Raw genomic sequence first — 27,711 nt, 5'->3', positions numbered from 1 at the left:
TACTTGAGATTACTAATAAGTGAATGAAAAGGAAAAAATGCAAAAACTTATTAATGTGATGCATGACTGACTTACAGAAGGAGGTGGCAGGTATATGTATAAAATTGTGATGTCTGATGTGATTAACTTTAAACCTTGACTTACTGCACTATAAAGCTGGATTTGAAACCAAGCAGTGGTTTGACTCATTAGTACCAAAATATGCATCTTAGTGTTATCACAAAGTTACAGTTTTCTATAAAGCAATTTTATTTATATTTAAAATTGCACCAGCTGTGTTGCATCCATATAGACCTTTTACACACAATTCAATGCAGATACTTTATATGGGCATTTATTTTGGAAATTAAGAAGTATATTTAGTTTGCATTTGGAAATTTTAAATCATATTTTCTATTTTAGCTCCAAAAATTTTGCCTTTCATTTGTGATCTTCAGGCAAGGACCAGAGAAATGTAACTTTTGTGTGTGTGAATAACTTACAATGACTCATGCCAGCTGTGTGATAAGCTGTATGATAAGTTATACTTTTTTTTTTCTAAGACTACCTATTTATGAGGATCTTTCTCAACAGTATTTCATAGAAATCGCTTAAAATTCTCAAATGATAAACATGTTTTAATTGTCATTAGATCAGAAGAAGACATACATATTAAGAACTTAAAGAAATTTCAAAAATAGACTTATGTTTCAGATAATTTATGGAGAAGTACAATCCAGTAAAAAAAAATTTCCTAATTCATTTTCTTATTCACTCATGTACTGATGTCACAGCAGTCTGGCTGAAATTGAAAATGTAATATTGTTATCACTAGAGTTTGTGCAAAAGCCATTCTGAGATCCCTCTAGAAAACGCAGTCGTACTTGTATATATTCCAAAACAGAGTTGTTCTCCAGAGACTAAGCATATAAACTGTATGGTAAAATCAATACTTATCAGCAACTCCCTTTCTTCTTTCTAAAAAAGCTCTAAATCAAAATCTAATGAAGGACACTTTAGTGTATGAAGGATTTTATACATGAGCAAAGAAGAGTATTCTATATATTGCTTGTGTTATATTTATATTTTCATTTTATATTCTGAGTAATATTTGCAGTTAATTTCTTGTTTTTAGTTTTAACAATATTTAATTTCAGACTCAGGCCTTATCCATGAAAAGAAGGCATAAATATACTTAGGATGGCTGTGCTACATTTGTAATTTATATCTTTCCCTCCCCTAATTCCCAGTTTAGTTTAAGTCGTTTATCTTAAAAGGAATCTTAACATCTGTTTGGTTTTATGCCATCCTCATGTTTAACCAACTAAGTGAAATGTCCCTTTGCCTCTTATCTGTGCTTATCTGTGCTGATTGTTAGTGGGCACCCAAAAATTATCTTTCTACCTAAGTAAAAACATTTATTCTTTTCCTCCCTCACACTTTAAACTTGATATAAGACCAGCATTACAGAATCAGTGTGGTCTAGATATTTTTTTTTTACCTGATTGGCCAATCAGTAGGAACCACTTTGGGCTTCTATGAAGATATATATACAGTTAACAGTCTAAGTTTTAGTTACTAAGGTTCATTCAGCAACTCACTTGATAAACACTTGCTGAGCAGTACTCTTTCACAAAGCACTCTGACAGGAGAGTACTGGAAGGGAAAGGTATAAAGCATATATATTTATGTGAAAAATTATATGTAAGTGAGGTTTTTATTAAAAGTCTATCATATTAAGTATTTTCATAGAGCAATTCATCATCAATTACCAATTTAAATATAGGGAAATAATCAATATAGGAGTTTAGAGAAAAATATCACTGCAGCTTAAGATGGTCAGACCAAGTTGTAAGTAGAGATGCTTTGAGGTGGTCTTAAAGCATTGGTAGAGAAAAGACAGAAAGGGCATCTCAAGTGGGTAGGATAGTATTAGGAAAAGTTTGGAGGCGGAAAATGTAAAGTCATGAAGAGGAAATGGTATATAAACAGCTTGGTTGGCACAGAAGTTTGCTATCAGAGGTACAGAGGTAAATATGGCAGAGCTGGTAGGAATACAATAGGGAGCACTTTAAATGATGTGCTAGGCTGCCAGGGAGAGCCAGTAAAATTGGAGCAGGAGACCAACATCTTTATCTGTTATGGTGGTCCAAACACAGTTGAAATAATAAGAATCGCAATATGGAGAGACCAGTTGAAACAAAAAGGAAGGAATAAGTTCAGGAGATATAAGGCAGTAAGAATAATTATAACCATGTTTGATAATGGGGGAAATGGCAATATCTTTAACAGAATTGAGAAATGAGTAAAAAGGCCAGTCTGGGTCTATAAACCTCTACCAGTCCTGATTCAACTAGAGAAGCAGAATCTGTAAGAGATGTATATTAAGAAGAGATTTATTACAAGGTATTGTTGGCTTCTGTGATTATGGAGGCTAACAAGGCATGAGCCTGAGAGGGGCAGGCTAGAACTCTCAGGTACTGGCTGAAGCTGTGGAATTTCTTTAACATGGAAGCCTTACTTCTGCTCTTAAATTCCATCTGATTGAACTGGGCCCACCCATATGATCTGAAATAGTATCCTTTATTTATGGTCAACTGATTGTGGACTCGGTCACACCTACAAAATACCTTCACAGTGACACTTAGATTGAATAACTGGAGCCATAGACTAGCCAAGTTGACACATCATAAAACCTTCAAAAATCCCCAATTGCTACATAAACTCCAAGTTGCTGGCAGGATTTCTTAAGTGAAGATGGCCAGAAATATATATGAAATTCAGAATCAAAACTCAAGAAAGTTACTGAGATTGGAAATACAAGATGGACATTATCCACATAGAGATGATATCCATGCCAGTCAAATGGGAGATCCCCAGAGAAGTCTATAAACTTCTACATCAAAGATGAGTTCTGGAGATGAAAACATTTTAGAGGGTTGAAGAAAGAAGAATTAACTAAAAGATAAAGGAAAAAAAGGATGGAAGAGCTAAGAAGAGAACAAGAATAGCATATAGCCTTGGCTAAGAAGAGAACAAGAATAGCACATAGCATTGGCTGTCCCTCTCTTTGCTAGACTTTCTCATTAGTTTCCTGACATTTCCAGTGGACTGGGGAGCATTGTTGTGGTTCCTCTGCTTTCCTCTTGAGTTTTGAGAATCTTGCTGCCAGAGATCCAAACATAATTTACATTGAGTAAAGGTCAGTGGTTTTTACCCCAAACTTTGAAGGTACAATTCAAGTAGAAAGATGAAAAACACTCCAGATTGCAGGTGTTTCGGACCTGAAAAATTAGATATGTACCACAGATAATAAGGATTTAAAGTTACAGCTGTTCTGATTACTTAATAGAGAGGTCTTTCAGGGACCCTAGCCTCCAGAGTCTTGAATGCTCTTTCCCTTCCTCATCTGCCCAGCAAATTTGTTCTTAACCTCCAACGTATAATTCAAGCATCTCCTCCTCTAGGAAGTTCCTTAACTCATGCCGACAGAGATGTTAACTTCATCCTTTGTCCCATCACTCATTTAGGCATATTTTATACTTCTTATCCTGCTGAAATAGAATTGCTTCTATGTTTTTCTCCCCCACCAGTTTGTAAGCTCCTTTCAATTTTGAGTTGACAGTGTCTGTAGTAATAACATCCAAGTGTTTAATACATATTTAGGAAAGGAGGGATAGCTATATATGCATGTATATGAGAAAACAGTGTAAAGAAGGCAAATCTATACATGTTTATTATTGGGGGCATCAGGCAAAGGGAGAGGGAGAGAGAGACTCTAGCAGGCTTCATGCCTAGCACGGAGCCTGATGGGGGGCTTGATCTCTCACAACACCAAGATCATGATGTGTGGTGAAATCAAGAGTTGGACAATTAACCAGCTGAGCCACCCTAGTGCCCCAAACCTATATATGTTTATAAACAGTTCATGGAAGGAGAACTTTTGAAAATTCTGCAGTTCACAGAGTAAAATGTAAGGGAATAAGGTGGAGAAGAAGAGAAGGGGGAATGTATGGAAAGAATGCAAAGGAGAAGGAATACCATTCTGATACTGAAAAGGAAAGGAGAGACTTGGTGTACATAAAGATTTAGTTGGAAGGGAGGAAGGATGGAAGAAATCTGTCCCCCAGGGAAAAAAAAAAAAAAGACAAATGGATGTGAAAGAAATTGTGCCTTCTCCTAAGAAAAGATTTTTCTTGATGTGAAAAACTTGACACTGTATTTGTCAATTTAACTTTGATCTATAGCATTTAAAATACTTGTAACAATGAAAGCTGCTATTCCTTGTGTGTGTGTGAGAGAGAGAGAGAAAGAAAGAGAAATCTGAGTGTCTATCTATTATGGGTAATTCTTTTTTTAAGATTTTATTTATTTGAGAGAGAGAAGGAGAGAGAGAGAGAGAGTGGCGCAGAGGGAGAAGCAGACTCCTCGCTGAGCAGGGACCTCAAGAGGGGGCTCCATCCCAGAACCCTGGGACCATGACTTGAGTCAAAGGCAGATGCTTAATGATTGAACCCCCCAGGCACTCCTATAATGGGCAATTTTTATGAAAAATGACACTTGACCTCTAATCAATGCTAGGATTACAAATGCAAGTAAGTCAAAATATGGTTCCCACATCAGTAAGTTGAAATTATTTTGCAAATGGTGATATCCTTAATGAGTGTAACTCTTACACCATGGGTTGCAAGAACCAGAGATGACTTTACACATCAACATTATATTGCAGTATTCTTGAAAGGAAAACATAAAAGTTAAAAAGATTTATTTTCAATTAAAGTGCTGGTACATATTTCCATGGTGTTTAACTTTTATAAAATTCAATGTCATATCTCATCAGAATTGTGGAGTGTGGGATGCCTGGGTGGCTCAGTGATTGAGCATCTACCTTAGGTTCAGGGTGTCATCCCGAGGTCTGGGGATCGAGTCCCACATCAGGCTCCCTACAGGGAGCCTGCTTCTCTCTCTGCCTGTGTCTCTACCTCTTCTGTGTATCTCATGCATAAATAAATTTTAAAAAAGAATTGTGTAACGTATTCCTGAGATAATTATTTTTGCCTGTGCCTTCCAGAGTTCCATCTTTTAAATTGTTTCATGTTTTTTGCCTTTAATGTAGCAAATGGTAGATGGAACTTTTAAATCCATAAACATGCTTCCCCCTTCAGCATTTAGAACTTGACTGCTTATTATCTTTCAAAAAATATGAACTTAACTTACTTTGTAGAGAAATACAGCTGAAATCAACTTATCAAAAATTTAGGAAACCAGTGGCATATAGTACTTCTCTCCTTTTGTACTTTCTTTTTAGGGGCAATTTCAGGAAGTACTATTGAAAGCTTTTTACTGTAAGTACTTCAGAATTAGATTTGGAAACAAAACCTTTCTGTCTCTAAGGAGAACAGCAGAACTAAGAGTGATTTGTCTGGACTGTGTCTAATCTGCAGTGATTGGGTTCCTATTCATTGCAGGGACATCATAATGGCTGCCTCCAGGCTTCACCACCTGTTACATAAAAAATTATTGTAGCAGAGAAATGCTGAAATCACTAGAGGCTGGACTTGGCCTATTAAAGTGTGAACAAATGGAGTATGACAATGTGTGTTATTTCTGAAACAAATAGGAATAAGGATACATTGCATTCATGCTTCACTGCCTTCATGATGAGACTTTTTTTTTCTTTTTTTTTTTTTTTTTTGCAAAATAGGAGATTGACATTTCATCTACAATAAAGGCCAGACAGAGACACTTTGGAGCAGAAAGATTCAAGCTCTAATCCTCACTGTGGCATTAAGGAGTTGGGTGACCATAGTTAATGATTTAACTTCACTGTACCTTGGCTTCTTTAAACAGAGTTTGGATGAGGTCATTTATTTTTAAGTCTCCAGTGCTAAGTTTCAGATCTATTCTAAATTTAACAGTTTAATCTACCTATCATATACATTTCAGTATTTCATCTTTTTTTAAGACTTTATTTATTCATGAGAGACACACAGAGGGGCAGAGACATAGAGGGAGAAGCAGGCTCCATGCAGGAAGCCTGATGCAGGACTTGATCCTGGAACCCAGGATCACTCCCTGAGCCAAAGGCAGACATTCAACTGCTGAGCCACCCACACGTCCCTCAGTATTTCATCTTAATGTTTATTTTTAGTGTTATTTTAATCCTCATTTGATATGAACTGAAAATAAATATTGCCAATATGAAATTAGCTTACTACTTTAATATCACATAAGCCTCAAAATATATTAAATATTTAATATTCTTATAAATTTACTTTTGCTCTAATGAAAGAATATCAGGTTTGTTTTTAGTTTATATCATAGTCTTCCTTTGAGAAAAGCCACATAAACTCTACAATCTTGGCCATGTTCATTTCCTCCCACTTGTCAAGGTGTAATGTCTTTGTCTGTTTGGCTGCTGTAACAAAAATGCCATATACTGGCCAGTTTATAAATAACAGAAACTTATTTATCACCCTTCTGGAGGCTTGGAAGTCCAAGACCAGGGTACCAGCATGATCAGGTTCTGGTAATGATCTGGTTCCTTGTTCATACATTGATGGCCATCTTTTTTACTATAAATTCATATGGTGGGAAGGGCAAGTAAAATATTTGGGGTCTCTTGTATGAAGGCACTAATCCCATTCATGAGGGTTTTACTCTCATGACCTCATCCAAAAGCCCCACCTCCTAAGACCATCACACTGGGTATTAGACTCCATACGTGAATTGGGGAGCCAGGGAAGACATATTCAATCTTTAGCACGTAGCTGAAAGAGAATCAAAAGTTTTTGTGTGGTTAACACCAAATGCTTCTCTAACTCCTTCAAACTGTCAGGACTATCACTATTTTAGAATTAAATTAGCCAGAACAGTGCCTTGAAAGTAATAAACAATATCTGGCAAAATGAGATGTAGATAGTAATTGACTTTGCTCAGGATGTCAAATTAGTATCAGTAATATGTGAATGATTCCTAGCCCCCATTTTGTTAAGATAGTTCCTCTATTAATGCTTAGATATCTGGTTATGCAGTTGTTTGCCTGCAGATTCTTTAAATACTGTGCTTGACATAGGTCAGTTAATTTCCTGTATTCCCTGAGATATACAGGTAATTTAGTTCTGGAAATTGGTAAACCTTTGTCACTAGATTTTCCCTTTGCCAGCACACTTTTAGGCCTTTATTATATTGTATATTTCAAGTTTTTGTTTGCCTGATTTTCAAAAGATGGAAGGTAGTGGGGTAAAAATTAAAGACAAAATGTTTAATATTCTTTTGTACCAATTTTCCCACCAAATACTTTCTCTTTATTTCCTAAGGATTTTCTTTTGCCTTTATGGATATGTAACTTTATGTTTTGTTAGGTAGTACTTATTCTAATCATAGTCAATAGAAAAGCAGCCAGCCAGCAGTTTCTCAAATCTCTCATGCACAGAGGCTCAAATTAACCCTTTTGTACATAAATTGTATTCTTGTCAGTCATGGAATCATCCTTCAGCAGCAGCATACAACCTCCAAGACCTTTGTGGCCAGTCCTCGAATTACCACAGTTTACTTAATTTGCACATTTTGCTGCTTATTATGTTCTGAGGTATGGTTTGATCTCAGTGCCAGCCTGGAATGAAGTAGTTACAGCATTTTGCTCTACAAGGACCAGCTGCTCAGACTTATATGGTGCTGATGGCCACCCTTACTCTTGTGGTCTTTTTTTTTTTTTGGAAAATTGGTCTCTCTTTCTCTTTCCTTCTCCCCTACCTCCAATTAATTTATTCTCCTCTCTTCACTCAGAATCTGAAAAATTTCTCCTGAATTTATTAACTTAACTCCTTCTATGCCTACTAGCTAATCCTGATACCTCCCCCTCCAAAACCATAAATTACCTTTCTGATCACTAAGTAAGTAGGTATAACAATTTTAAAAATTTTTATCTCATCCTCTAGATTAGGGATGTCAGCTCAGTGTTAGAAAAAAAAACAAGCCAATGAACTAACTTGTAACAACCAGAGGCAGTTGCTAATTAGAAATCCAAATAAACCAACAATTATGATATAACAAACTGAAGTGAAACATTTCCAGATGATAGTATTTTGGGAGTGCAGCCACCTTGAGTAGTCCTTTACATTTTCACAATTGATTTTGCTTCTTCCTCTACAATGACATAACACACAAAAGCTCCTCTGGCTGTGTATGCAGGTCTCCAGAGGTAGTGGGGCAAGATTTGGGCAGGAAAGGGGCAATGCAATGAGTATGGATTGTTTGTAACTAAGATACCACTTAAATGGGATTTTGCAGTATTTTCTGGCTGCTGACTCCGTGGAAGTTTGCTAGTTAACATGTCTGTAATCCTCGCCTTCTGAGTTGAAAGTATTCCATCTGACAGAATTTTTTAATATCTTCACTAATAAAATAGAAACTGGATGATTTTTAAAAGCTACCAGTTGATTTTACAAGCTCAAGAGGAAAGAGATGGCTCTTAATGAATCTGACTTTACTTTTTTTTTTTTCTCCTGAAAATTCTTAAAAATTTTAAGTGATGGCTATTAAGGAGGGCACTTATGATGAGCGCTGGGTCTTATAAGTGATGAATCCCTAAATTCTACTCCTGAAATCAATATTACTCTATATGTTAACTAACTGGAATTTAAATAAAAACAAAACAAAAAATTTTTAAGTTAAAAAAGGTCAATATGATTTTCCAATTTTATAGTTTTAAAAAGATTTATCCCAAGACCCTAGTTTTCTTTGGAATCTCCGCTTAAAACAAATCTTAGCAAATAATGCTGTCACATTCTATTAAAAATATGCATAGAAATACCAATCATGTGAGGATCATAAACAAGACATTACAATATATGCTAGCACGCCCTACCTTATTCTGTGAAGTATAAGCTCCACTGCACTGAACCTATTTTCCTGCTGCCCTGATCCTACCCCACCTGGTTTACTTAAGAAATATTCTGTCTAGGTATAAGGCTTTGTACTTCCTGTGTGCCAACATGAAGATCATCAACCCGAGGGACAGAGAAGTGAGGATTGAGCCTTCAAAGATATATGTACCCAGTAGAACTGTTATTATACACATTGTCTCTTTTCTTCTTGTACCTCCAAGGTTCCTGAACCAATGAGAGGTAAAACTCTACCAAAGAGAATAGGTTTTTGTGACTCACATAAGACTTCCTTGGTTTTTTTATTTTTTATTTATTTATTTATGATAGTCACAGAGAGAGAGAGAGAGAGAGAGAGAGAGAGAGAGGCAGAGACACAGGCAGAGGGAGAAGCAGGCTCCATGCACCGGGAGCCCGACTTGGGACTCGATCCCAGGTCTCCAGGATCATACCCTGGGCCAAAGCCAGGTGCCAAACCGCCGCGCCACCCAGGGATCCCCTTCCTTGGGTTTTAATCATGAAAATTTATTCCAAGTTTTTCAGTCTGACCAAAACTCCATACAAAACTACCCAACAGATTTATTCTAATGATAATTCTTCAAATCTATCAAAATAAAGGATTTGTGGTATTATGAAGCATGAGACAGTTTTATACATGAGATATTCTTGGTTGCCCCAGGACTGCTTCCATGTTTTCACTACTGTAAATAATGCTGCAATAAATACAGGGGTGCATGTATTCTTTCAGATTAGTGTTTTTGTTTTCTTTGGGTAAATACACAGTAGCAGAATTACTGGATCATACAGTAGTTCTATTTTTAATTTCTTTCAGAAACTCCATATTGTTTCCACAGTGGCTGCACCAGCAGGGCATGAGAGTTCTTTTTCTCTATATTCTCACCAACACTGATTTTGTGTGTGTGTGTGTGTGTGTGTGTTTTTGTTTGTTGTTTGTTTGTTTGTTTGTTTTAGCCATTCTGACAGGTGTGAGGTGACACCTCATTGTGGTTTTGATTTGCATTTCCCTGGTGATTAGTGATGTTGAGCATCTTTTCATATGTCTGTTGGCCATCTGTATGTCTTCTTTGGAGAAATGTCTTCATGTCTTCTGACCACTTTTAATTGGATTATTCGGGGATTTTGGTGTTAGGTTGTATAGGTTTTTTATATTTTGGATACTAACCATTTACCAGATATATCATTTGCAGATATCTTCTCCTGTCTGGTAAGTTGCCTTTTCATTTTGTTGATTTCTTCCTTTGCTGGGCAGATGATTTTTATTTTGATGTAGTTCCAATAGTTTATTTTTTTCCATTGTTTCCCTTGCCTCAGGAGACACATCTACAAAAATATTGCTACCATTGATCCCAGAAAATTACTGCCTGTGTTCCCTTCAAGGATTTTTATAGTTTTATGAGGTTTCATATTCAGGTCCTTAACCCATTTTGAGTTTATTTTGTGTAGGGTGTAAGAAAGTGGTCCAGTTTGATTCTTTTGCCTATAGTTGTCCACTTTTCCAAACACCATTTGCTGAAGAGACTGTCTTTTTCCCATGATATATTCTTGCCTCCTTTGTCAAAGATTAATTGATCATATAATCATGAGTTTATTTATGGCCTCTCTGTTCTATTTTATTGATCTATGTGTATATTTTTGTGCCAGTTACCATACTGTTTTGATTACAACAGTTTTGTAGTATTTCTTGAAATCTGAGATTGTGATCCCTCTAGTTTTTGTTGTTTTTCAAGATTACTTTACTATCCAGGGTCTTTTTGGTTCTATACAAATTTTAAGATTATTTGTTCTAGTTTTGTGAAAAATGCTGTTTTTTATAGAGATTTTGGTAGAGATTGCAAAAATCTGTAGACTGCTTTGGGTAGAATGGACATTGTCACAGTATTTGTTCTTACAATTCATGAGCATGAAATATCTTTCCATTTTTGTCATCTTCAATTTTTTCATCAATATTTTATAGTTTTCAGAGTACAGGTCTTTTGCCTACTTGTTTTTCACCTCCTAGGTTTATCCCTAGGTATCTTACTATTTTTGAAGCAGTTGTAAATTGGATTGTTTTCTTAATTTCTTTTTCTACTACTTCATTATTAATGCATAGAAATGCAATAGATTTCTGTGTATTGATTTTGTACCCTATAGCTTTACTGAATTCACTTATGAGTATTTGTAAATTTTTGGTGGAGTCTTTAGGTTTTCTATATATAGTTTGCCATCTGCGAATAGTCGAAGTTTTACTTCTTCCTTACCAATTTGGATGCTTTTTATTTTTTTTCTGTCTGATTGCTGTAGCTAGGACTTCCGGCACTATGTTGAATAAAAGTGGTGAGAGTGGACATCCTTGTCTTGTTCCCGACCATGGGGGAAAGCTCTCAGTTTTTCCTGTTGAGTATGTTTGCTGTGGGGTTTTCCTTTATGGAATTGATTATGTTGTGGTATGTTCCCTCTAAACCTACTTTGTTGAAAGTTTCTATCATGAATACATATTGTACTTTGTCACATGCTTTTTCCGCATCTACGGAGATGATCATATGATATTTATCCTTTCTGTTTTTGATGTATCATGTTGATTTATTTGCAAATACTGAACCACCTTTGTATCCCCAAAATGAACCCCACTTGATCAGGGTGAATGATTTTGTGATGTATTGTTGGATTCAGTTTGCTAATATTTTGTTTAGGATTTTTGCATCTATGTTCATCAGAGGTTTTGGCCTGTACTTCTCTTTTTTAGTAGTGTTTCTATCTGGTTTTGGTATCAGGGTAATACTGGCTTCACAGAATGAATTGGAAAGTTTTCCTTCCTCTTCTATTTTTTTGGAATAGTTTGTAAAGAATAGGTATTAACTCTTCTTTAAATGTTTGGTAGAATTCACCTGTGAAACCATTGCTTCCTGAACTTTTGTTTTTAGGAGTTTGTTTTATTGTTTGTTTTATTGTTTGTTTGTTTGTTTGTTTTACTGATTAAATTTCATTGCTAGTAATAGGCCTATTTGTATTTTTTATTTCTTCCTTATTCAGTTTTGAGAGATTATATGTTTCTAAGAATTTATACATTTTTTCTAGATTGTCCAATTTATTGGCATATAATTTTTATAATATTCTCATAATCATTTGTATTCCTGTGGTGTCAGTTGTTATTTCTCCTCTTTAGCTTCTGATTTTGTTTAGTTGAGTTCTCTCTCTCTCTCTCTCTCATCTTTTTTTAATTAGTCTCACTGCAGGTTTTCAATTTTATTGATCTTTACAAAGAACCAACTCCTTGTTTCATTGATCTTTTCTATTGTTTTGTTGTTGTTGTTGTTGCAATTTCATTTAGTTTTGCTTTAATCTTTACTATTCCTTTCCTTCTACTAGTTTTGGGTCTTGTTATACCTAGCTTCTTTAGGGGTAAGATTAGGTTGTTTGGGATTATTCTTGCTTCATGAGGTAGGCCTATATTGCTATAAACTCTCCTCTTAGAACAGCTTCTGCTCTGACCCAAAGATTTTGGACTATAGTGTTTTCATTTTCATTTGTCTCGATGTATATTTTGATTTCTCCTTCAATTTATTGATTGACTCACTCATTGTTTAGTAGCATGTTATTCAACCTCCATGTATTTGTCTCCTTTCCATATTTTTTTCTTGTGGTTGATTTCTAGTTTCACAGCATTGTGGTCAGAAAAGATGCACGTTATAACTGATTTTTTCAATTTGTTGAGACTTGTTTTGTGGCCTATTGTAGGATGTATTTTAAAGAATGTTCATATGTACTTGAAAAGAACATGCATTCTGCTTTTGGGGGATGGAACATTCTGAATATGTCTATTAAATCCACCTCGTTTAGTGTGTCATTCAAAGCCTCTGTGTCCTTACTTTCTGTTTGGATGATCTCTCCATTGATGTAAGTGAGGTGTTAAAATTTCCTACTATTATAAAAAAAATCCTACTATTCTTGTATTACTATTAATTATTCCCAGTATGTTTATTATTAACTGCTTAATGTATTTGGGTGCACCCATGTTGGGTACATAAATATTTACAATTGTATCTTCTTGTTGGATTGTCCCGTTTAAGATATTATGGTATCCTTTGTCTGTTGTTACAGTCTTTATTTTAATATCTATTTCATCCAATATAAGTATTGCTACCCTGGCTCTCTTTTCACTTCATTTGTATCCTTTCACTTTCAATCTGCATATGTTTGTAATAGGAAGTGTAAAGATGAGTCTCTAATAGGCAGTAGATAAATGGGTCTTGCTTTTTTATCCATTCTGTTACCCTGTGTCTTTTGATTATAGCATTTAGTCCATTTACATTCAAAGTATTTATTGATAGGTATATATTTATTGACATTTTGTTACTTGTTTTATGGTTGTTTTTGAAGTTCTTCCATGTTTCTTCTCTTGCTGTCTTCTCTCTTGCTGGCTTTCTTTCATGATATATTTGGATTCCTTTCTGTTTTTTGCATACCTATTACTGGTTTTTGATTTGTGGTTACCATTAGGATTATATATAACATCTTATGCTTATAGTAGTCTATATAAAGTTGACAGTTGCTTAAGTTTGAACCTATTCTTTACTTTTCTTCCCTCCATCTCTTAGGTATATGGTGTCATACTTCACATCCTTCCTCTTATTTTGTGGCTGATTTTTATAGATATACTTAATTTTACAGTTTTTGTGCTTCCTACTTTTCTTCCTCCTACGTATAGTCTTTTCCCTTCCACTCAAAGAGTCCTTTTCAACATTTCTTGCAGAACTGGGTTAGTGGTCAGGAATTCCTTTAACGTTTGTTTGGGACTCTTTATCTCTCCTTCTATTCTGAATGATAACTTTGCTGAACAGCATCTTCTTGGCTGCAGATTTTTTTTCTATCAGCACTTTGAATATTTCATGTTATTGTCTTCTGTCCTGCAGAGTTTCTGTTGAAAAATCAGCTGATAGCCTTATGGGGTTTCCCTCATAAGTTACTGTCTTCTTTTGCTGCTTTAAAAATTCTGTGTCACTACTTTTTGCCATTTTAATTATTATGTGTCTTGATGCAGACCCTTCCTTGAGTTGCTTTTGTTGGGGGTTTTATGTGCTTCCTCAATCTGAATTTGTTTCCTTCTCCAGATTGAGGAAATTTTTGGCTAATATTTCTTCAAATAAATTTTCTGCCCCTTCTGCTCTCTTTTCTCTTATTGTGACCGCTATAATGCAAATGTTATTATTATTAATGGTGTTGCTGAGTTCCCATAGTCTATTTTCATTTTTTCTTAGTTTTTTCCCCTCTCCCGTTCAGCTTGATTACTTTGTACTATTCTGTCCTCCAGGTCACTGATCTGTTCTTCTGTATCCTCAAGTCTGTTATTTATTCCATATAGTGTATTTTTAATTTCAGTTATTGATTTCTTCATCTTTTTTGGTTCTTTTTTACGTTTTCTATCTCTTTGTTGAGGGTCTTCCACTCTTTTCTCAAGTCTAATATTTTTATGACCATTACTTTAAATTCTCTATCAGGCATATTACTTATCTCCATTTCATTTAGCTCTCTTGCTGTGATTTTGTCCTGTTCTTTCATTTGGGACATATTCCTCTGTCTCCTCATTTTTTCTAACTCTGTTTCTATGTATTAGGTAAGTCGGCTACATCTCCTGCTCTTAAAAGTAATGGCCTTATGAAGAAGAGGTCCTGTATTGCCCTGCAGTGCAATGTCCCCCATTCACCAGAAACTGGCATTTCATGGGTGTCTCCTATGGGTGTTGCATGTGCCCTGCTGTTGTGGCTGAGCCGCTTTTGCCTTCAGTCATCTGCAATGACTCTCTTTGCATGTTGTAGGCAGGATTTGGTCCCTTGTCATGAGTGGGCCAGTCTAAAGCCACGTTGGGTTTGAGTTGAGTCAAACCAGGAGTTTGCCAGAGATGTAGTTGCACTGAACTACATGGCATTTTCCCTGTGTTGTTCCTGAAAGCTTTCACTAATGGGTGCTGCTTGCATTCAGACCAGAGCTCTGCCCCCAGCCCACTGTTGGGACCACAATTGGCCTGGTATGTGTGGTCATCTTCCCCTCTCCTTGGGTCAGGAGTCACTTCGGAGTGGTACTGGCCCCTGTAGGGAGTGCTTGCATCCTGCTGGGCTTGTGACACCTTCTGGAAGGGCTATAGCCAAGAATGTATTGGAGGGGGCAGGTATGCAGGAGAGCACAGGGGTGGAGCTCACTGTTAGCAAAGTCCATGCCTGTCTGCTCTGGGGAGAGAGCTGCAGCCACCCAGAAAAACTCCTGCATAAGCTTTGATGGAGAGTGTGAATCCACATAGCATACAGGGCAGAAGGGAGGGGGCATGCTGTTAGCAAGCTGGATGAAGACTGTTCATGCTGTGCTAGTTCCCACAGGTGTTCTGAGTATCTAGGCTTGGGGATGAAGGAGGAAAATGGCATCCATCAGCTCTCTTTTTCTTGGAGAAGTCTCTCTGCCCCTCCAGCACTATGCTCTGAAATTAGTAAACAAATCTCCTTCCTATATACCCTAGGTGATTTTCATACTACTGCTTCTGTGCTGTATCTCAGTGGAGATGTTTGTTATGCTGTCTCTTTAAGGGTAAGGACTCAGTTTCTTCTTCCCCTCCAGCTCTCACAGAGCCAAGCCCACTGATTTTTAAAGTTCCAAGTATTGAGCAGCCCCAGTGGCTCAGCGGTTTAGCGCCACCTTCAGCTCAGGGTGTGGTCCTGGAGACCCAGGATCCAGTCCCACGTCAGGCTCCCTGCATGGAGCCTGCTTCTCCCTCTGCTTATGTCTCTGCCTCTGTGTGTGTGTGTGTGTGTCTCTCATGAATAAATAAATAAAATCTTAAAAAAAAAAAAAGTTCCAGGTGTTAAGCCCCACTGGTTATAAGAACTCAAAGAGTTAGGCCCTTCTGTTTTTCAAAGACAAAGTTATGGGAACTCATTTTCCCAGTGTGGGGTCCCCATACCTTGGTGCTCTTCTCCCCTCTTCATGTCCGAAGCATTCCTCCCTCTCACAGCCTCTCCTGTGAGTCCATTTGGCTCCCAACCCATCTCTGCCCTTCCTACCATCTTCAATGTGGGCTCTTCTCTACATTAGCTGTGGAGAGTCTGTTCTGCCAGTGTTCAGGTTATTTTCTGGGTTATTTACACTGATGTAGGTGTTATCTAGGTGTACCCATGGGACAAAGTGAGCCAATGATCCTCCTACTCTACTATCTTTCCCAGAAGATCTATCTACAGTAATGATATTTAATGAACATTATTTATTGCTAGTTTCTCCCCTTCTAACCCTGCATATTCTCACATGTCATAAGGAAGAAAAATTCCCATTAATTTTATTGTTAGAAGAGTCTTATTCTTCCAAATATAAAACTATAGAGGAACAATCTAATATAACCCCAATTTCTTATCCAAAGTTAAAGTATTGACAGTACTGTTCACAAAATTGCTAATTTTTTAAATCCCCTATTGGTTTTATTTAGAGTACTATGTACTATGATACAGGATAGGCTGCTGTAACAAGATACCCTTAGATACAGTGGCTTAATGAAGACTGTCATATAACCGGACAGTCCAGTCTGGGTTATAGTGGCTCCATCATGTCAGGCATCCAGGTGGTGCCAATTCAACAAGTGCTTCCATCTTGAGGTCCAGAGTAGTTGCTGCAGCTCCCACCATTATGTCCCCATGCCATCAAGAGGGGAGAGGGAAAGGGATATGCAGTTGGTCTTTAGCTTGTAGGATGGGGAAATTCTATCACTAAGAGAAAAGGGTCAGAATGGGTACTGGGGACACAAGTAGTCTCTGTGACATGTTGCAATTTAATTATGCTTCATTCTAAATATTTTGAGTTAAATATGATGCACAGGAACATGTGCTTTGAGTAGAGCAAGAGGAATTATCATCATTCAACTTGAAAACTTAATCTGTACAAAATACTGGAGATCTTATTGTTGTAACAGTATTTAACTTAAATAGGTACAGAACACTGTCCTGAGTGCTTTACATGGATTATCTCAATTACTACTCAAAATCATCCTGTGAGCTAGGTATTATTATCCCTCCCCTTTCATAGATGGAGGAAGGTGAGGCATACAGAGAGAGGTGAAGTAAGCTGCTTACAGCCACAGAACTAACATATGGTAAAGCTGGTACTTGAATCCAGACATTCAGATTTCAGAATTACCTCTCAAATAATTTCCTGTTCAGCCAGCCCTTGGAATCTTAGGCTGCCTTTTGAACCTGGATAGGAGGAAAGATTCTCTAAATAGCAATACCCTGAATTTAAACAAAAATTTTTAAATTAAAAATATACAATAAAACAAGATGTAGCCTAAATTATTGTTTTATTTTTACAACAGAATGGTTGATAGTAAGGAGATATTCTAGGTTTATAATCAATAAATGAAACCCAGATTCATCTAAGGTATTAATTTAGGCTAAAGGAGACAGAAAAAAATTGATCTAAATGTGTTTTTTTTTACTACTCCTGGGAAAATATATATAAAGCCTTATTTTCTGAACCTCAAGGATTGTTGGTAAATGATTTAGGTATATTCAGCTATACTTCAGACCATTTTTTTAATCAAGGATATCTGAAACAAATTCATCCTGTTATTTGGAGCTTAATCTCACCCTCAGACCATTCAGGTGATGACATATCCATAGGTGCTTTAAAAGATATTTAAATCATCACATTGAATAAATAAGGGGATGGCTTTAGAGTGTTAAACTAACAATATCCACTCCCTAGATTCATTAGTTTGCTAAGGCAGCCATAATAAAATACCATACATGGGGCAGTTAAAATAACAGAAATTTATATTCTCACAGTTCTAGATGCTAGAAGTCTATGATCAAGGTGTGGGCAGGTTTGCTTTCCTCTGAGGCCTCTCTTCTTGGCTTGCAAACAGCTGCCCTCTTCACATGATGGTGCCTTTCTGTGTCCTAATGCCTTCTTCTCATAAGAAAACCAAAAAGGTGGGGATTCGAGCCTCCGCTAGCAGGGTTATTTTAACTTTATCACCCTTTAAAGGCTCTGTCACCAAATTCAGTCATATTCTGAAATAGCAATCTATTTTCTCAATGTATGAATGGTGGGGGTGGGAGGAGTAGTCCATAATATGGAAACTCTTTGTAAACACTGAAGCTACAAAATCAATTGGCAGCAGTGAGAAGTTCAGCATTTGACCTCCCCCGTCTTACAGCTTTGCCCAAAATAGAATGTGGTACAGGTAGTATGTTTCAGTGACAATAAACCTCTTCATCTAAATATTTTTTGGCAGCCTTACTAAATTCAGTATGAAGATTATTTAAAAGAGCATCTTAAACTTGCTATTGCTTACATTTTCACCAGCCAGGCAAGAGGAAAAATGAAAACTCAGTGTGACACTGGCAAATGTTTTGCTGAAAAGCTCAAGTGTGGTGGAATGAACTGAGCAGATAGGACAGACAGGCATTACCTTGGCTCAGAACAATACCGGGTCTCTTAACAGAGAATAACTGTTAGCCACAGAAGAACTGGAAAAATACAGATCAGTGTTCAGTATGCATGAATCCCTTTTCTAGAGTTGTATCTGTAGAGAACTTAAAGTATATGGCAGCAAGAGAAAACTACCTCTTTCAGGTTATGACAGTGAAATAAAAGAGGATAGGCACATCGCTGAGAAAGATTTTGAAGTATTCTGAAAATATCAGTAAGGGAATTTATTCCATCATCTCACAGAAATATTCTTAATGATACTATTTTTATTTTCTTGACCATTTTATTTCTTTCATTATAAATCTCTCTAGAAAATGAGACGAGGAAAGGAAAGTTGTGAACTTTATTGCTTGTAGAATTAACATAGAGGATAAATGAGGGAGACCAAAAAGTCAAAGAGGCCTCATGCAATTTTGTAAAAATAATCTTCAGATGTATGAAATTTTTACAAGTTGTACTTATCTGGTTTGGGATGAAATACATTTTTTTTTAATTTTATTTATTTATGATAGGCACACAGTGAGAGAGAGAGAGGCAGAGACACAGGCAGAGGGAGAAGCAGGCTCCATGCACCGGGAGCCTGACGTGGGATTCGATCCCGGGTCTCCAGGATCGCGCCCTGGGCCAAAGGCAGGCGCCAAACCGCTGCGCCACCCAGGGATCCCTTTTTTCTTTTTTTTTTTTTTTTTTTAATACATTTTTAAAACTTTGGCATAACACAAAAGGAACACTTGTTTGTTTAAAAACTAAGAAAGAAAACCCATGACACTATTAGAACAGACTACCTTATAAAGATTTCTATGTGGTTATGACAACATTAGAAGCATCTGACAACAAAGGGGAACTGCTGAATGCTTTCTTTTAGAGAATGATTACTAAAGACCTTTGACAATACTCCTGTATCATATTGCATATAATACAAATTACACACAACGTTATTGGGATAATATTGGCATTAGGAAGACCAAGACCTTGAGATCATTAACAACATTAATAAATAACAATACAACAGCCACCCAAATGATACATACTGTACACTTGAGAGCATTATAGGAAAGGTCCCGTGTGAGCCTGCCTGCCTGCCACCCCTCTAGCTTCAACTCTCATCATTGACAGAACCCTGGTCATTCTGGAAATGTAGTTTTCTCAAGAGGCTATGTTCTCTATCATGTCAGGACCTTTAAATATACTGCTCTCTTAGCCTAAAATACAAATACCACCCCCATCCACCATCTGCATGGAGTTAAAATTTCCTTTTCAAATCCCTTGGATACCCATTCTCTCAGCATATCCAATACTGTGAGTTTAACTGTAATTGCTGCTACTTTGTTTGAACACCAGATAAAGTGGTTGGTTTGGTTTTTTTTTGGGTTTTTTTTGGTTTTTTTTTTTTTAGGAAGCCTATTTTAGAGATCATCATAAGCACCAGAATTATCTTCAGGAAAAAAAAAAAAAAAGAATTATCTTCAGGAACAAAGTAAAGGAAGAGAAGATTTGCATTTCTCATCTCCTGATCTCACCAGGTTCCATGCTCATTTAGTGGCAGAGCAAGCACAGACTCACACTCACTGTTTAAATTGTTCCTTCTCTCCCCTTTTTCTTCCTCTCTCCATATTATTGAATATACGTAAAACAAATACCTAAAGCTAAATAAATATAAAATAAGTCCTCTGTTTTAATTATGCTGAATCACAAACTTCTGCGTGTCAGTCTCTCCTACTAGGCAACAACATGGTTGCGGATAAGGCCTCTCCTTTCTACTCTTCCGTATATACGGTACTGGAGCCAAAACACTCCGAGAATAGTTTGTTGAATAAGTAAACAAGGGAATGAATGACCAAAACATATTAACTACAACAACTTTTCTTTTTAAAAACATAACAATTTTGTCTCTGTACATAAAAAATATTTAATTTTTATCACTGATCTCAGTTTCATTCTCAGGATTACCAAAAGACTGCATCTACTTCTAGTTTTTCTTTGTGAGCTAACAGGATATTACTGCATTTATCTTTCGGATCTGAACTGTTTAATCAGTTAAATGATATTCTTTTACTGATTTTTCCAATTAATTGATGAAATTGACTATTCATTTGGCATTAGAGAATACTTTGAATGATGATTTAGCAGACATTATCTATGTTTATCCACCTTTCCAACCAATAATATTAGATCTAAAAATTTTAATGTTTTATCTTGTGCATTCAATCATTCCCATCTGTATAGAAACAGGCTCTAATGTCACATATCTTAAAAAATAGATAACCTCTACATATCCTATGCAATTCTCCAACCTACCTCTCAGTCACAACAAACCTTTTCAAAATAGTCATGGAAACTCCCTCTACTTACTGTGTCTCATTCTCTTTTCTGACTGGCCATTCCTTTCAGGCTCCCAGCCCTACTGCTTCACCAAATCTACTCTTGAAATCAGTGATTTCCATTAAGTCAAACTCTATCATCACTTCTGTCTGTGTCTTTTCTTATTTAAGATTTTATTTATTTATTTAAGAGAGGGAGAGAATGAGTGCTTGAGCACTGGTGGGGATGGGGGAGAGGCAGAGGAAGAGGAAGAAGCAGACTCCCCAAGAGCAGGGAGTCCTACATGGGACTTAGTTCCTGGGACCCTGAGATTATGACCTGGCCCAAAGGCAGATGCTTAACTGACTGAGCCACTCATGTGCCTTTCTAAAATTCTTACTGTTTCTTACTAAAATTCTAGGTAGTAGACAATACTTTTTTTTTTTTTTACTTCTAACACTTTATTCTTGTGATTTCTGCACCATGACACTTACCTATTTTACCCCATGCCTTAAAACATCTTCCCTTAAGGCTCTTTAACAGTCTTGATTTTCTTCTGGACCTCTCTAAAAATAGGAAATATCCCAGGCTTTATTTTGCTTACTCTTTTTATCTCTCTCTATACTTCCTCCCTATTTCATTTACTATGATAGATTTTAATTCCATCTGCGATAGATTTTAATTCCATCTGCATGCCAGTATATACTGTCTGTCTAACTACTGGTTGACCTATCCCTCATGGTCCTGACTCATGCACATACTTCCTACTTTACTCTCCACATGGCTACTTAGGAAGCCCCTCAAACATCCAAGAGAGAACTCATCATTTTCACCACTCATAATGAATTCCTCTTCCTTTCCAGTAAATGACACTACTATCAACTAGTTAACTAAAAACCTGAAAGTTAATTGATGTGTTTTTATCTGAACCTCTTGTACATCTAATAGAGCAAATACTGTCATATCCACTTCAAAATATAATCAAAGCTTACCCTCTTCCCTATCTCCACTGCTGTTTCCCTAACCTAAGCCACTATTTATCTCTTTGGAGGTAGGAAAGTAGCTTTCCAATTCCTCTCTGCTCCCACTTCTAGTTTCTACAATTCATTCTGCACTTAAGAGCTAGAATGATCCTTTGAAAATTATAAATCATATCCTGACCCTTCCCTGTGGCCTCCCGGTACACTCAGCACAAAATCCAGGTCTTTTCCAGCAGGCCATGCCCCACCTTGTCCTTCACCCTCTTCCACCCTATCTTCTCCTTATCCATATGACTTCAGCTTCCCATAGCTTTCTCAGACCGCCAAGGAAAGTCAATCACTCCTCAAGGTCTTGCACTTGCTCCTTCTGTCTGGATACTACTTCCATTAGATCCAGAAGTGTCCTTCTCTGCCCAGCTGGTCAAAAGTAACTCACTCTACTGGGACAGTCTATTCTGCTTTGGTTTACTTTTTTTCCGTGATGATTACCAGTTCTAAAATTATCATAACTTATTTGTTTTAATTGTTTATTATATGCACTATCCTGTCTTCTTACTGTTCTAGCTCCAATACCCAGAAAAATGCCTGTTAGATTAGGTACTTGCTGGTGCCTGGGTAGCTCATAGGATCAAGTCCTGCATCAGGCTCCCCACAAACCAGGAGCCTGCTTCTCCCTCTGCGTATGTTTCTGCCACTCTCTTTGTGTCTCTCATGAATAAATAAATAAAATCTTTTTAAAAAAGGTTACTGCTTAATGAGTATTTACATAATAAAGTAATGTATCAGGGTGTTTCTCAATATAACATACATCTCTTACTATGAAAAGAGAGAAATAATTAATTATACATTCCAGAACATTATATAAAGGAAAGTTGTTTTTCCAAAGCAGGGGAAAATAATTGTTCCCAAATTATATGGATTTTACTAATTTTTCATGTGTTCATGAATATAGAGTATTAAAATAGGCTAGTTTTCTAATCCCTTTGTTCTTTATATAATACTTGGGACAGCAGTTTCAAGTCAAAGGTTTCATGTCATAATCTGATAGGAGACTTCATGTCTTAACCAGGTTGATGATCCTTCAATGGATACAAATAATTGTTAAATAATGGTAATCTCATTTAATGGTTTAATGCATTATATTGATACTTTTTAAATTACATATATGGAACATATACTTATGCTATAATCACAGCATATATACAGAGAGAGATACAGATAATTATATATATTTGTGTTTACATAGAATATATATGATTTTAACAAAGTTTTTAAATGAGTTTGTAAGCCCATATGAAATTGTGTACATGAAAATATCTATGTAGCTAAACCATTGTTCTGTTCATAAAATAAATGAGATTAGACTTTGTGTTTTCCTAAACTATGGTATAAAGGAATGGTCATAAGATTGAGATTCAGAAGATCTAATCCAGCATCTGCTGCTAACTAGCAAATCATTTTGAGCAAATTATTTTACTTATTAGAAATGTACATTCCATTAGGAGAGGGATTTTTGTCTGTTGTGTTCATTGCTGTATCACCAGTATCTGGTTAAAAAGGCTGGGCTGAGTGTAAGTGCTGAACAAGTATTTGTTGCATGAGGTATACTTCTCCAAAATTAGTTTCCACATCTACAAAACAAAGTTCTTTCCAATCCTTGCATTCTAAATGGTATTAAAGTTGTTGGGAATTTAAATAAGACAGATTTGTAGCTAGAACTATATTCAGTTTTTACCTAGGCTTTTATAAAATTGTTTAGTTTATCACAAATCTTTTTATTGGATATTTATTAACAAGAATAAGACAAGAGATAGGTATCAGTCCCTATTTGCTGTTTTCAAAAGGACTAAAACAAAAACTTTACAATTAAAAATATATTATTCAAATTCATAAAAGTAAGTATAAAAGAAAGTTCAATGACCAACTTCTCAACTGATGTTTTCTCAAGTTGTGTAGCATTTACATTTTGGAAGCTATTAAGTTTTAAAACTGTTCTAAGAATGTTAGGGCAACCTGTAAATATACCCTTCTTTAAGAATACTTGATGTCCCAATTAAAGGATATAAACAAATTAACAGATTCTTTACTTTTTTTTTCATTCATTGAACAAATGTGTAATAAGTGACAACTCTGTGAAACCCTGTGTTAGGAAATGATAGCCTACTTGATGAGCCTACTCTGCACCTGTCACCTGCACTGCCAGGTGTACCCAGAGCCCTGAGATCTCTGGTGACACAGCCTTTTGGCCAGAGCCAACATCAACATTGGAAAGACTACAGAGGAAAGTTGTGCAGGACCAAGAAGACAGGGGTCCTCTCCTGACCACCCTTACTCATAGCCTTCCCACCACAGTCACCACTACCAGTCCCACCAGGGGTATTACTTCCCTGTTCCCTCATGGCTTGTGTCCTCACTTCCTCCACACTGATGATTAATGAGACCCTCACCCCTTTATAATAAAACCGTTGCTGCTCTATCTTGTCACTTTCTATACCCTCCCCCATCCTACCTGTTTTTTTTTCCATAGCAGTTATTACCAAGAATATATTTATTCGTCCATTGTCTTGATTGTATACACACACTAGAATGTCAGCTCCATGATAGCAGAAAATTTGTCATTCATCATGTCCCCAGCACCTAGAACAGCATGTACATATCACAAGTACTAGTAAATATTTGTTGAATGGATGGATAAATGAAAAACTGATGAATGAATGACCTGAACCTCCCCACTATTGATCTTAACTGTTCTCCAATTTCCAGCATCATCTCACCATTTAGATTTAAAATTTGCCCTCATTTTCCTAGCTGTGATAGTCCTTGTTCTCAATAAGAATTTGGTGTTCAACCCTGGGTTTATTGCCTCCTGCTGCTTCAGGGAAACACTTGCATAATTCCACTTAGCTTGCTTTCATAATACGCCCTTGGGGCTTGCCTTTACTCTGCAAGTGGAATCTAGTCAATATGTGTGTGTGAATGAAATGTTGTTCTACCATAGTGACTTCATAAAGGAACTACATTTTGAGAAGGAGGCACAATATACAAACAAATAAATATATAAATAAAAAACAGCACTAGAATGTCCATAAATGAATTCACTGCATTCAGTAATTGTACAAATTCTACGAGGATGAGTCAAATAGGCAAGACAGAGACTAGAAGGGTTTGGAAAAGTAGAGAATCCCTGAGCCTTAGATGGAAAAATGGGTACATCCATATGAATGTTGGTAGCAGTGATTTAAATTACTATAATGTTTCTATTTGGCAATTTAGAAATAGCTATTAAGATTAAACAGATTCCTATCCTTTCACTAGTATTCAACTTCTGGAAATTTGTTCTATAAAAACTCTCCTGTAACAACTACAAACATCCCAATGCTCCTCAGTTAGGAGATGGCTTAATTATGATGCCACCTAATGGTGCAATCATTAAAAAAAAAATAGATATAGACATGTTTGTATTAAGGAATGAGGAAAATGTGTGATCTTGCTATTGAGTTTATACCAATGTTCTAGATACTAGGGATAACAGTGAGCAACATTCACAATGTCCCTCTCCTCATAAAGATGGCATTCTAATTGGGGAAACAGGCAGCAAACAAATAGAAATTTAATGACAGAGCAGTGCTATAAAGAAATATCAAGCATAGCAAGGAGATAGAAAGTGATAAGCATCAATAAAAGCCTCTCTGAGGGGGTGACATTGGCACAGAGACTTGAATAAAGTGAGGGGGCAAGGCAAGAAAGTCAGAAGGGAAAGACAGGAAAGCAGCATGCTTGGAGTGTTCAAGAAAATGTGGGAAGACTGTGACTGGAGAGAAGTGATCACAGGAATGAGAGGCAGTGTGAGATCTGAGAGGTGAGCAAGGGTTAGGTTATGTAGCATTTTATGGGCCATAGTAACAGTTTTGGATTTTCTTTTAATTTTGTTAATAGAAAAGCACAAACTCTTAAGCAAGGGAATGGCATATTCAGATTTATGTTTTTAAGAAACTGCTGTGGCTCTTATGTAGAGAATATTCAGCATTCTGAACATAGTATAACCAATTTTTTTTATTAAATAATCTACAACAAAATTACAGTGACCAAAAAATGAGGAAAACGTGCAGTGTTTCCTATAGTTTATTTATGAGTGTTTTGAAGCATCTGCTTTACAGAGGCTGTATGAGGGTTGAAGAGTTTGTGTGTGTACGCACATACATGTTTATGCATATAGAGCTTTTTTCATATATTAATGGCTATTAAATGATACTATATGAAAAACTGAAAGAAAACCAGAAATTCATATCAGATGTGTGGATGTAAAAAGTGTGGCAGGTATTAAAAGTCTAAGTGTTTGTCTAACCTTTTGATATTGCTTTAATCAAACAAATGTTTTAGAATTTCATTTCCATGCTATGAATAGAATGCCAGTTAGTGCATTTCAAAGTGGCTTGATGAAGTTGCTCTGAACTTAGAGTTTATCAAGAAAATAATCAGCCATTATAATTCACAATACCAAAAGAGACTCACACCCAAAACTGCCAGACAGAAGTCATGCAGCTGAGACAAAAAACCAATGAGAGAGCCATAAAGGCTTGGAGTTAAGATATACCTGTTCTACCTCCATAAAGGCACATGACTCCTATGTGCCATCTCAAAAAAGAATGTGTATGGTAAAGTGTTTCGAAAATCATTAAATAAAACACTACTGTTTCTTTTTATGAGATTGCTGAGAAATGGCCAAAACTGGTTACTTTTCATACTTGGTTCCCTGTGCCTCTTCCCCTTTAAAGGACAAGGCCTGGGGCAGCCCAGCGTGATCCTGGAGTCCAGGGATCGAGTCCCACATCGGGCTCCCTGCATGGAGCCTGCTTTTCCCTCTGCCTGTGTCTCTGCCCCCCCCCCTCTATCTCTGTGTGTCTCTGAATAAATAAATAAAATCTTAGAAAAAAAAAAGGACAAGGCCTGTTCATTTAGGTCTGTTCAGAACACTCCAGATTGGGAAAAACCTTTTGTTTTGTTCAGCATTATATTTCCACATAAGACAGTTCAGTGGCAAATCGTTTTTCACTGCAGTTGATAACTTGAGCAGCAATAAGTCAATAAATTCATTTTGGTTCACTGAGATTCAAGTAGTCTCTGGAACTGAGGCAGTGGTCTACCTTCCACTGCTACCCCTCTTGGCCAAAGCATATGTTGGCAAAGAGATTTAGCTAATCAGATTATTCTCTTAGACTCTCTTTTTCCGAGTAAGCATTTAATTTTATGCATAATTATTTTATTTGCAGAATCAATCAGTATTCAGGGAGAAACTGTCCAGACAAAACTTAAGAGTTTCCTTTACTCTCTCTTGTCAGAGTCAGGCCACAAGAAGTTAAAAAGTACCATCCAGAGAAGCACAGAAACAGGAATGGCAGCTGAAATGAGGAAGATGGTAAGGCAACCAAGTCGAGAGTCTACTGATGGCAGCATCAACAGTTACAGCTCCGAGGGAAAGTAAGTGATATTAGCACCTCTGTATGGCTTTAGGACCATGGTTTGTGTAGTCACGGGTAAAATAACAAAGCTGCCAATGGTTATGGTACAAATTCTTTATTTACTAGGAGTTCAACCCTTCTAAAACAGCCTTATCTCTTGTGATATGTATGCGGGGACACACCTCTCCTGGTCACTCAGAACTTTCAAAGGTATGAAGAAAATCTGGGCTAACATGAATAAAGTGATCTCCATCATCCCAAAAAGTTCAGAACAGTCCATAACCGGATGTTTATTGTAGAAATGCCACATTTAATGTATTATTTCATGTGAGGAAACTCATTGTCGGGCCAAGACACTAAAATCTGAATTAAAATTTAGAAATGAGGGACACCTGGGTGGCTCAGTGGTTATGTGTCTGCCTTCAGCTCAGGGCGCAATCCTGGAGTCCTGGGACCGAGTCCTGCATAAGGCTCCCTGCATGGAGCCTGCTTCTCCCTTTGCCTGTGTCTCTGCCTCGCTATCTCTCTGAGTCTCTCATGAATAAATAAATAAAATCTTTAAAAAAAATTTAGAAGTGAGAACTAATTTCTTATATTCCTACTTTTCTCCAGACTGTTTTGGGTTCTGAGTTGTTGGAAGTC

General features: G+C 36.6%; 1 protein-coding gene across 30 annotated transcripts in view; it reads left to right on the top strand.

Annotated features, from left to right (window-relative positions):
- The window catches only part of RIMS1 (regulating synaptic membrane exocytosis 1), a 477,727-nt gene that overhangs the window by 440,477 nt on the left and 9,539 nt on the right, over positions 1–27,711 (top strand). For all 30 annotated transcript variants that reach the window (XM_041766486.1, XM_041766386.1, XM_041766468.1 and 27 more), the window contains one exon: positions 26,950–27,088. In XM_041766486.1, coding sequence (XP_041622420.1) covers positions 26,950–27,088 — 139 coding nt within the window. The remainder of the gene's footprint in view (positions 1–26,949; positions 27,089–27,711) is intronic.

This window comes from Vulpes lagopus, chromosome 1, assembly GCF_018345385.1.
Source record: "Vulpes lagopus strain Blue_001 chromosome 1, ASM1834538v1, whole genome shotgun sequence".
In the NCBI taxonomy this organism is placed as follows: Eukaryota; Metazoa; Chordata; class Mammalia; order Carnivora; family Canidae; genus Vulpes; species Vulpes lagopus.
The sequence above is the reverse complement of the archived record's forward strand: the minus strand, read 5'-3'. Positions and strand labels throughout refer to the sequence as shown.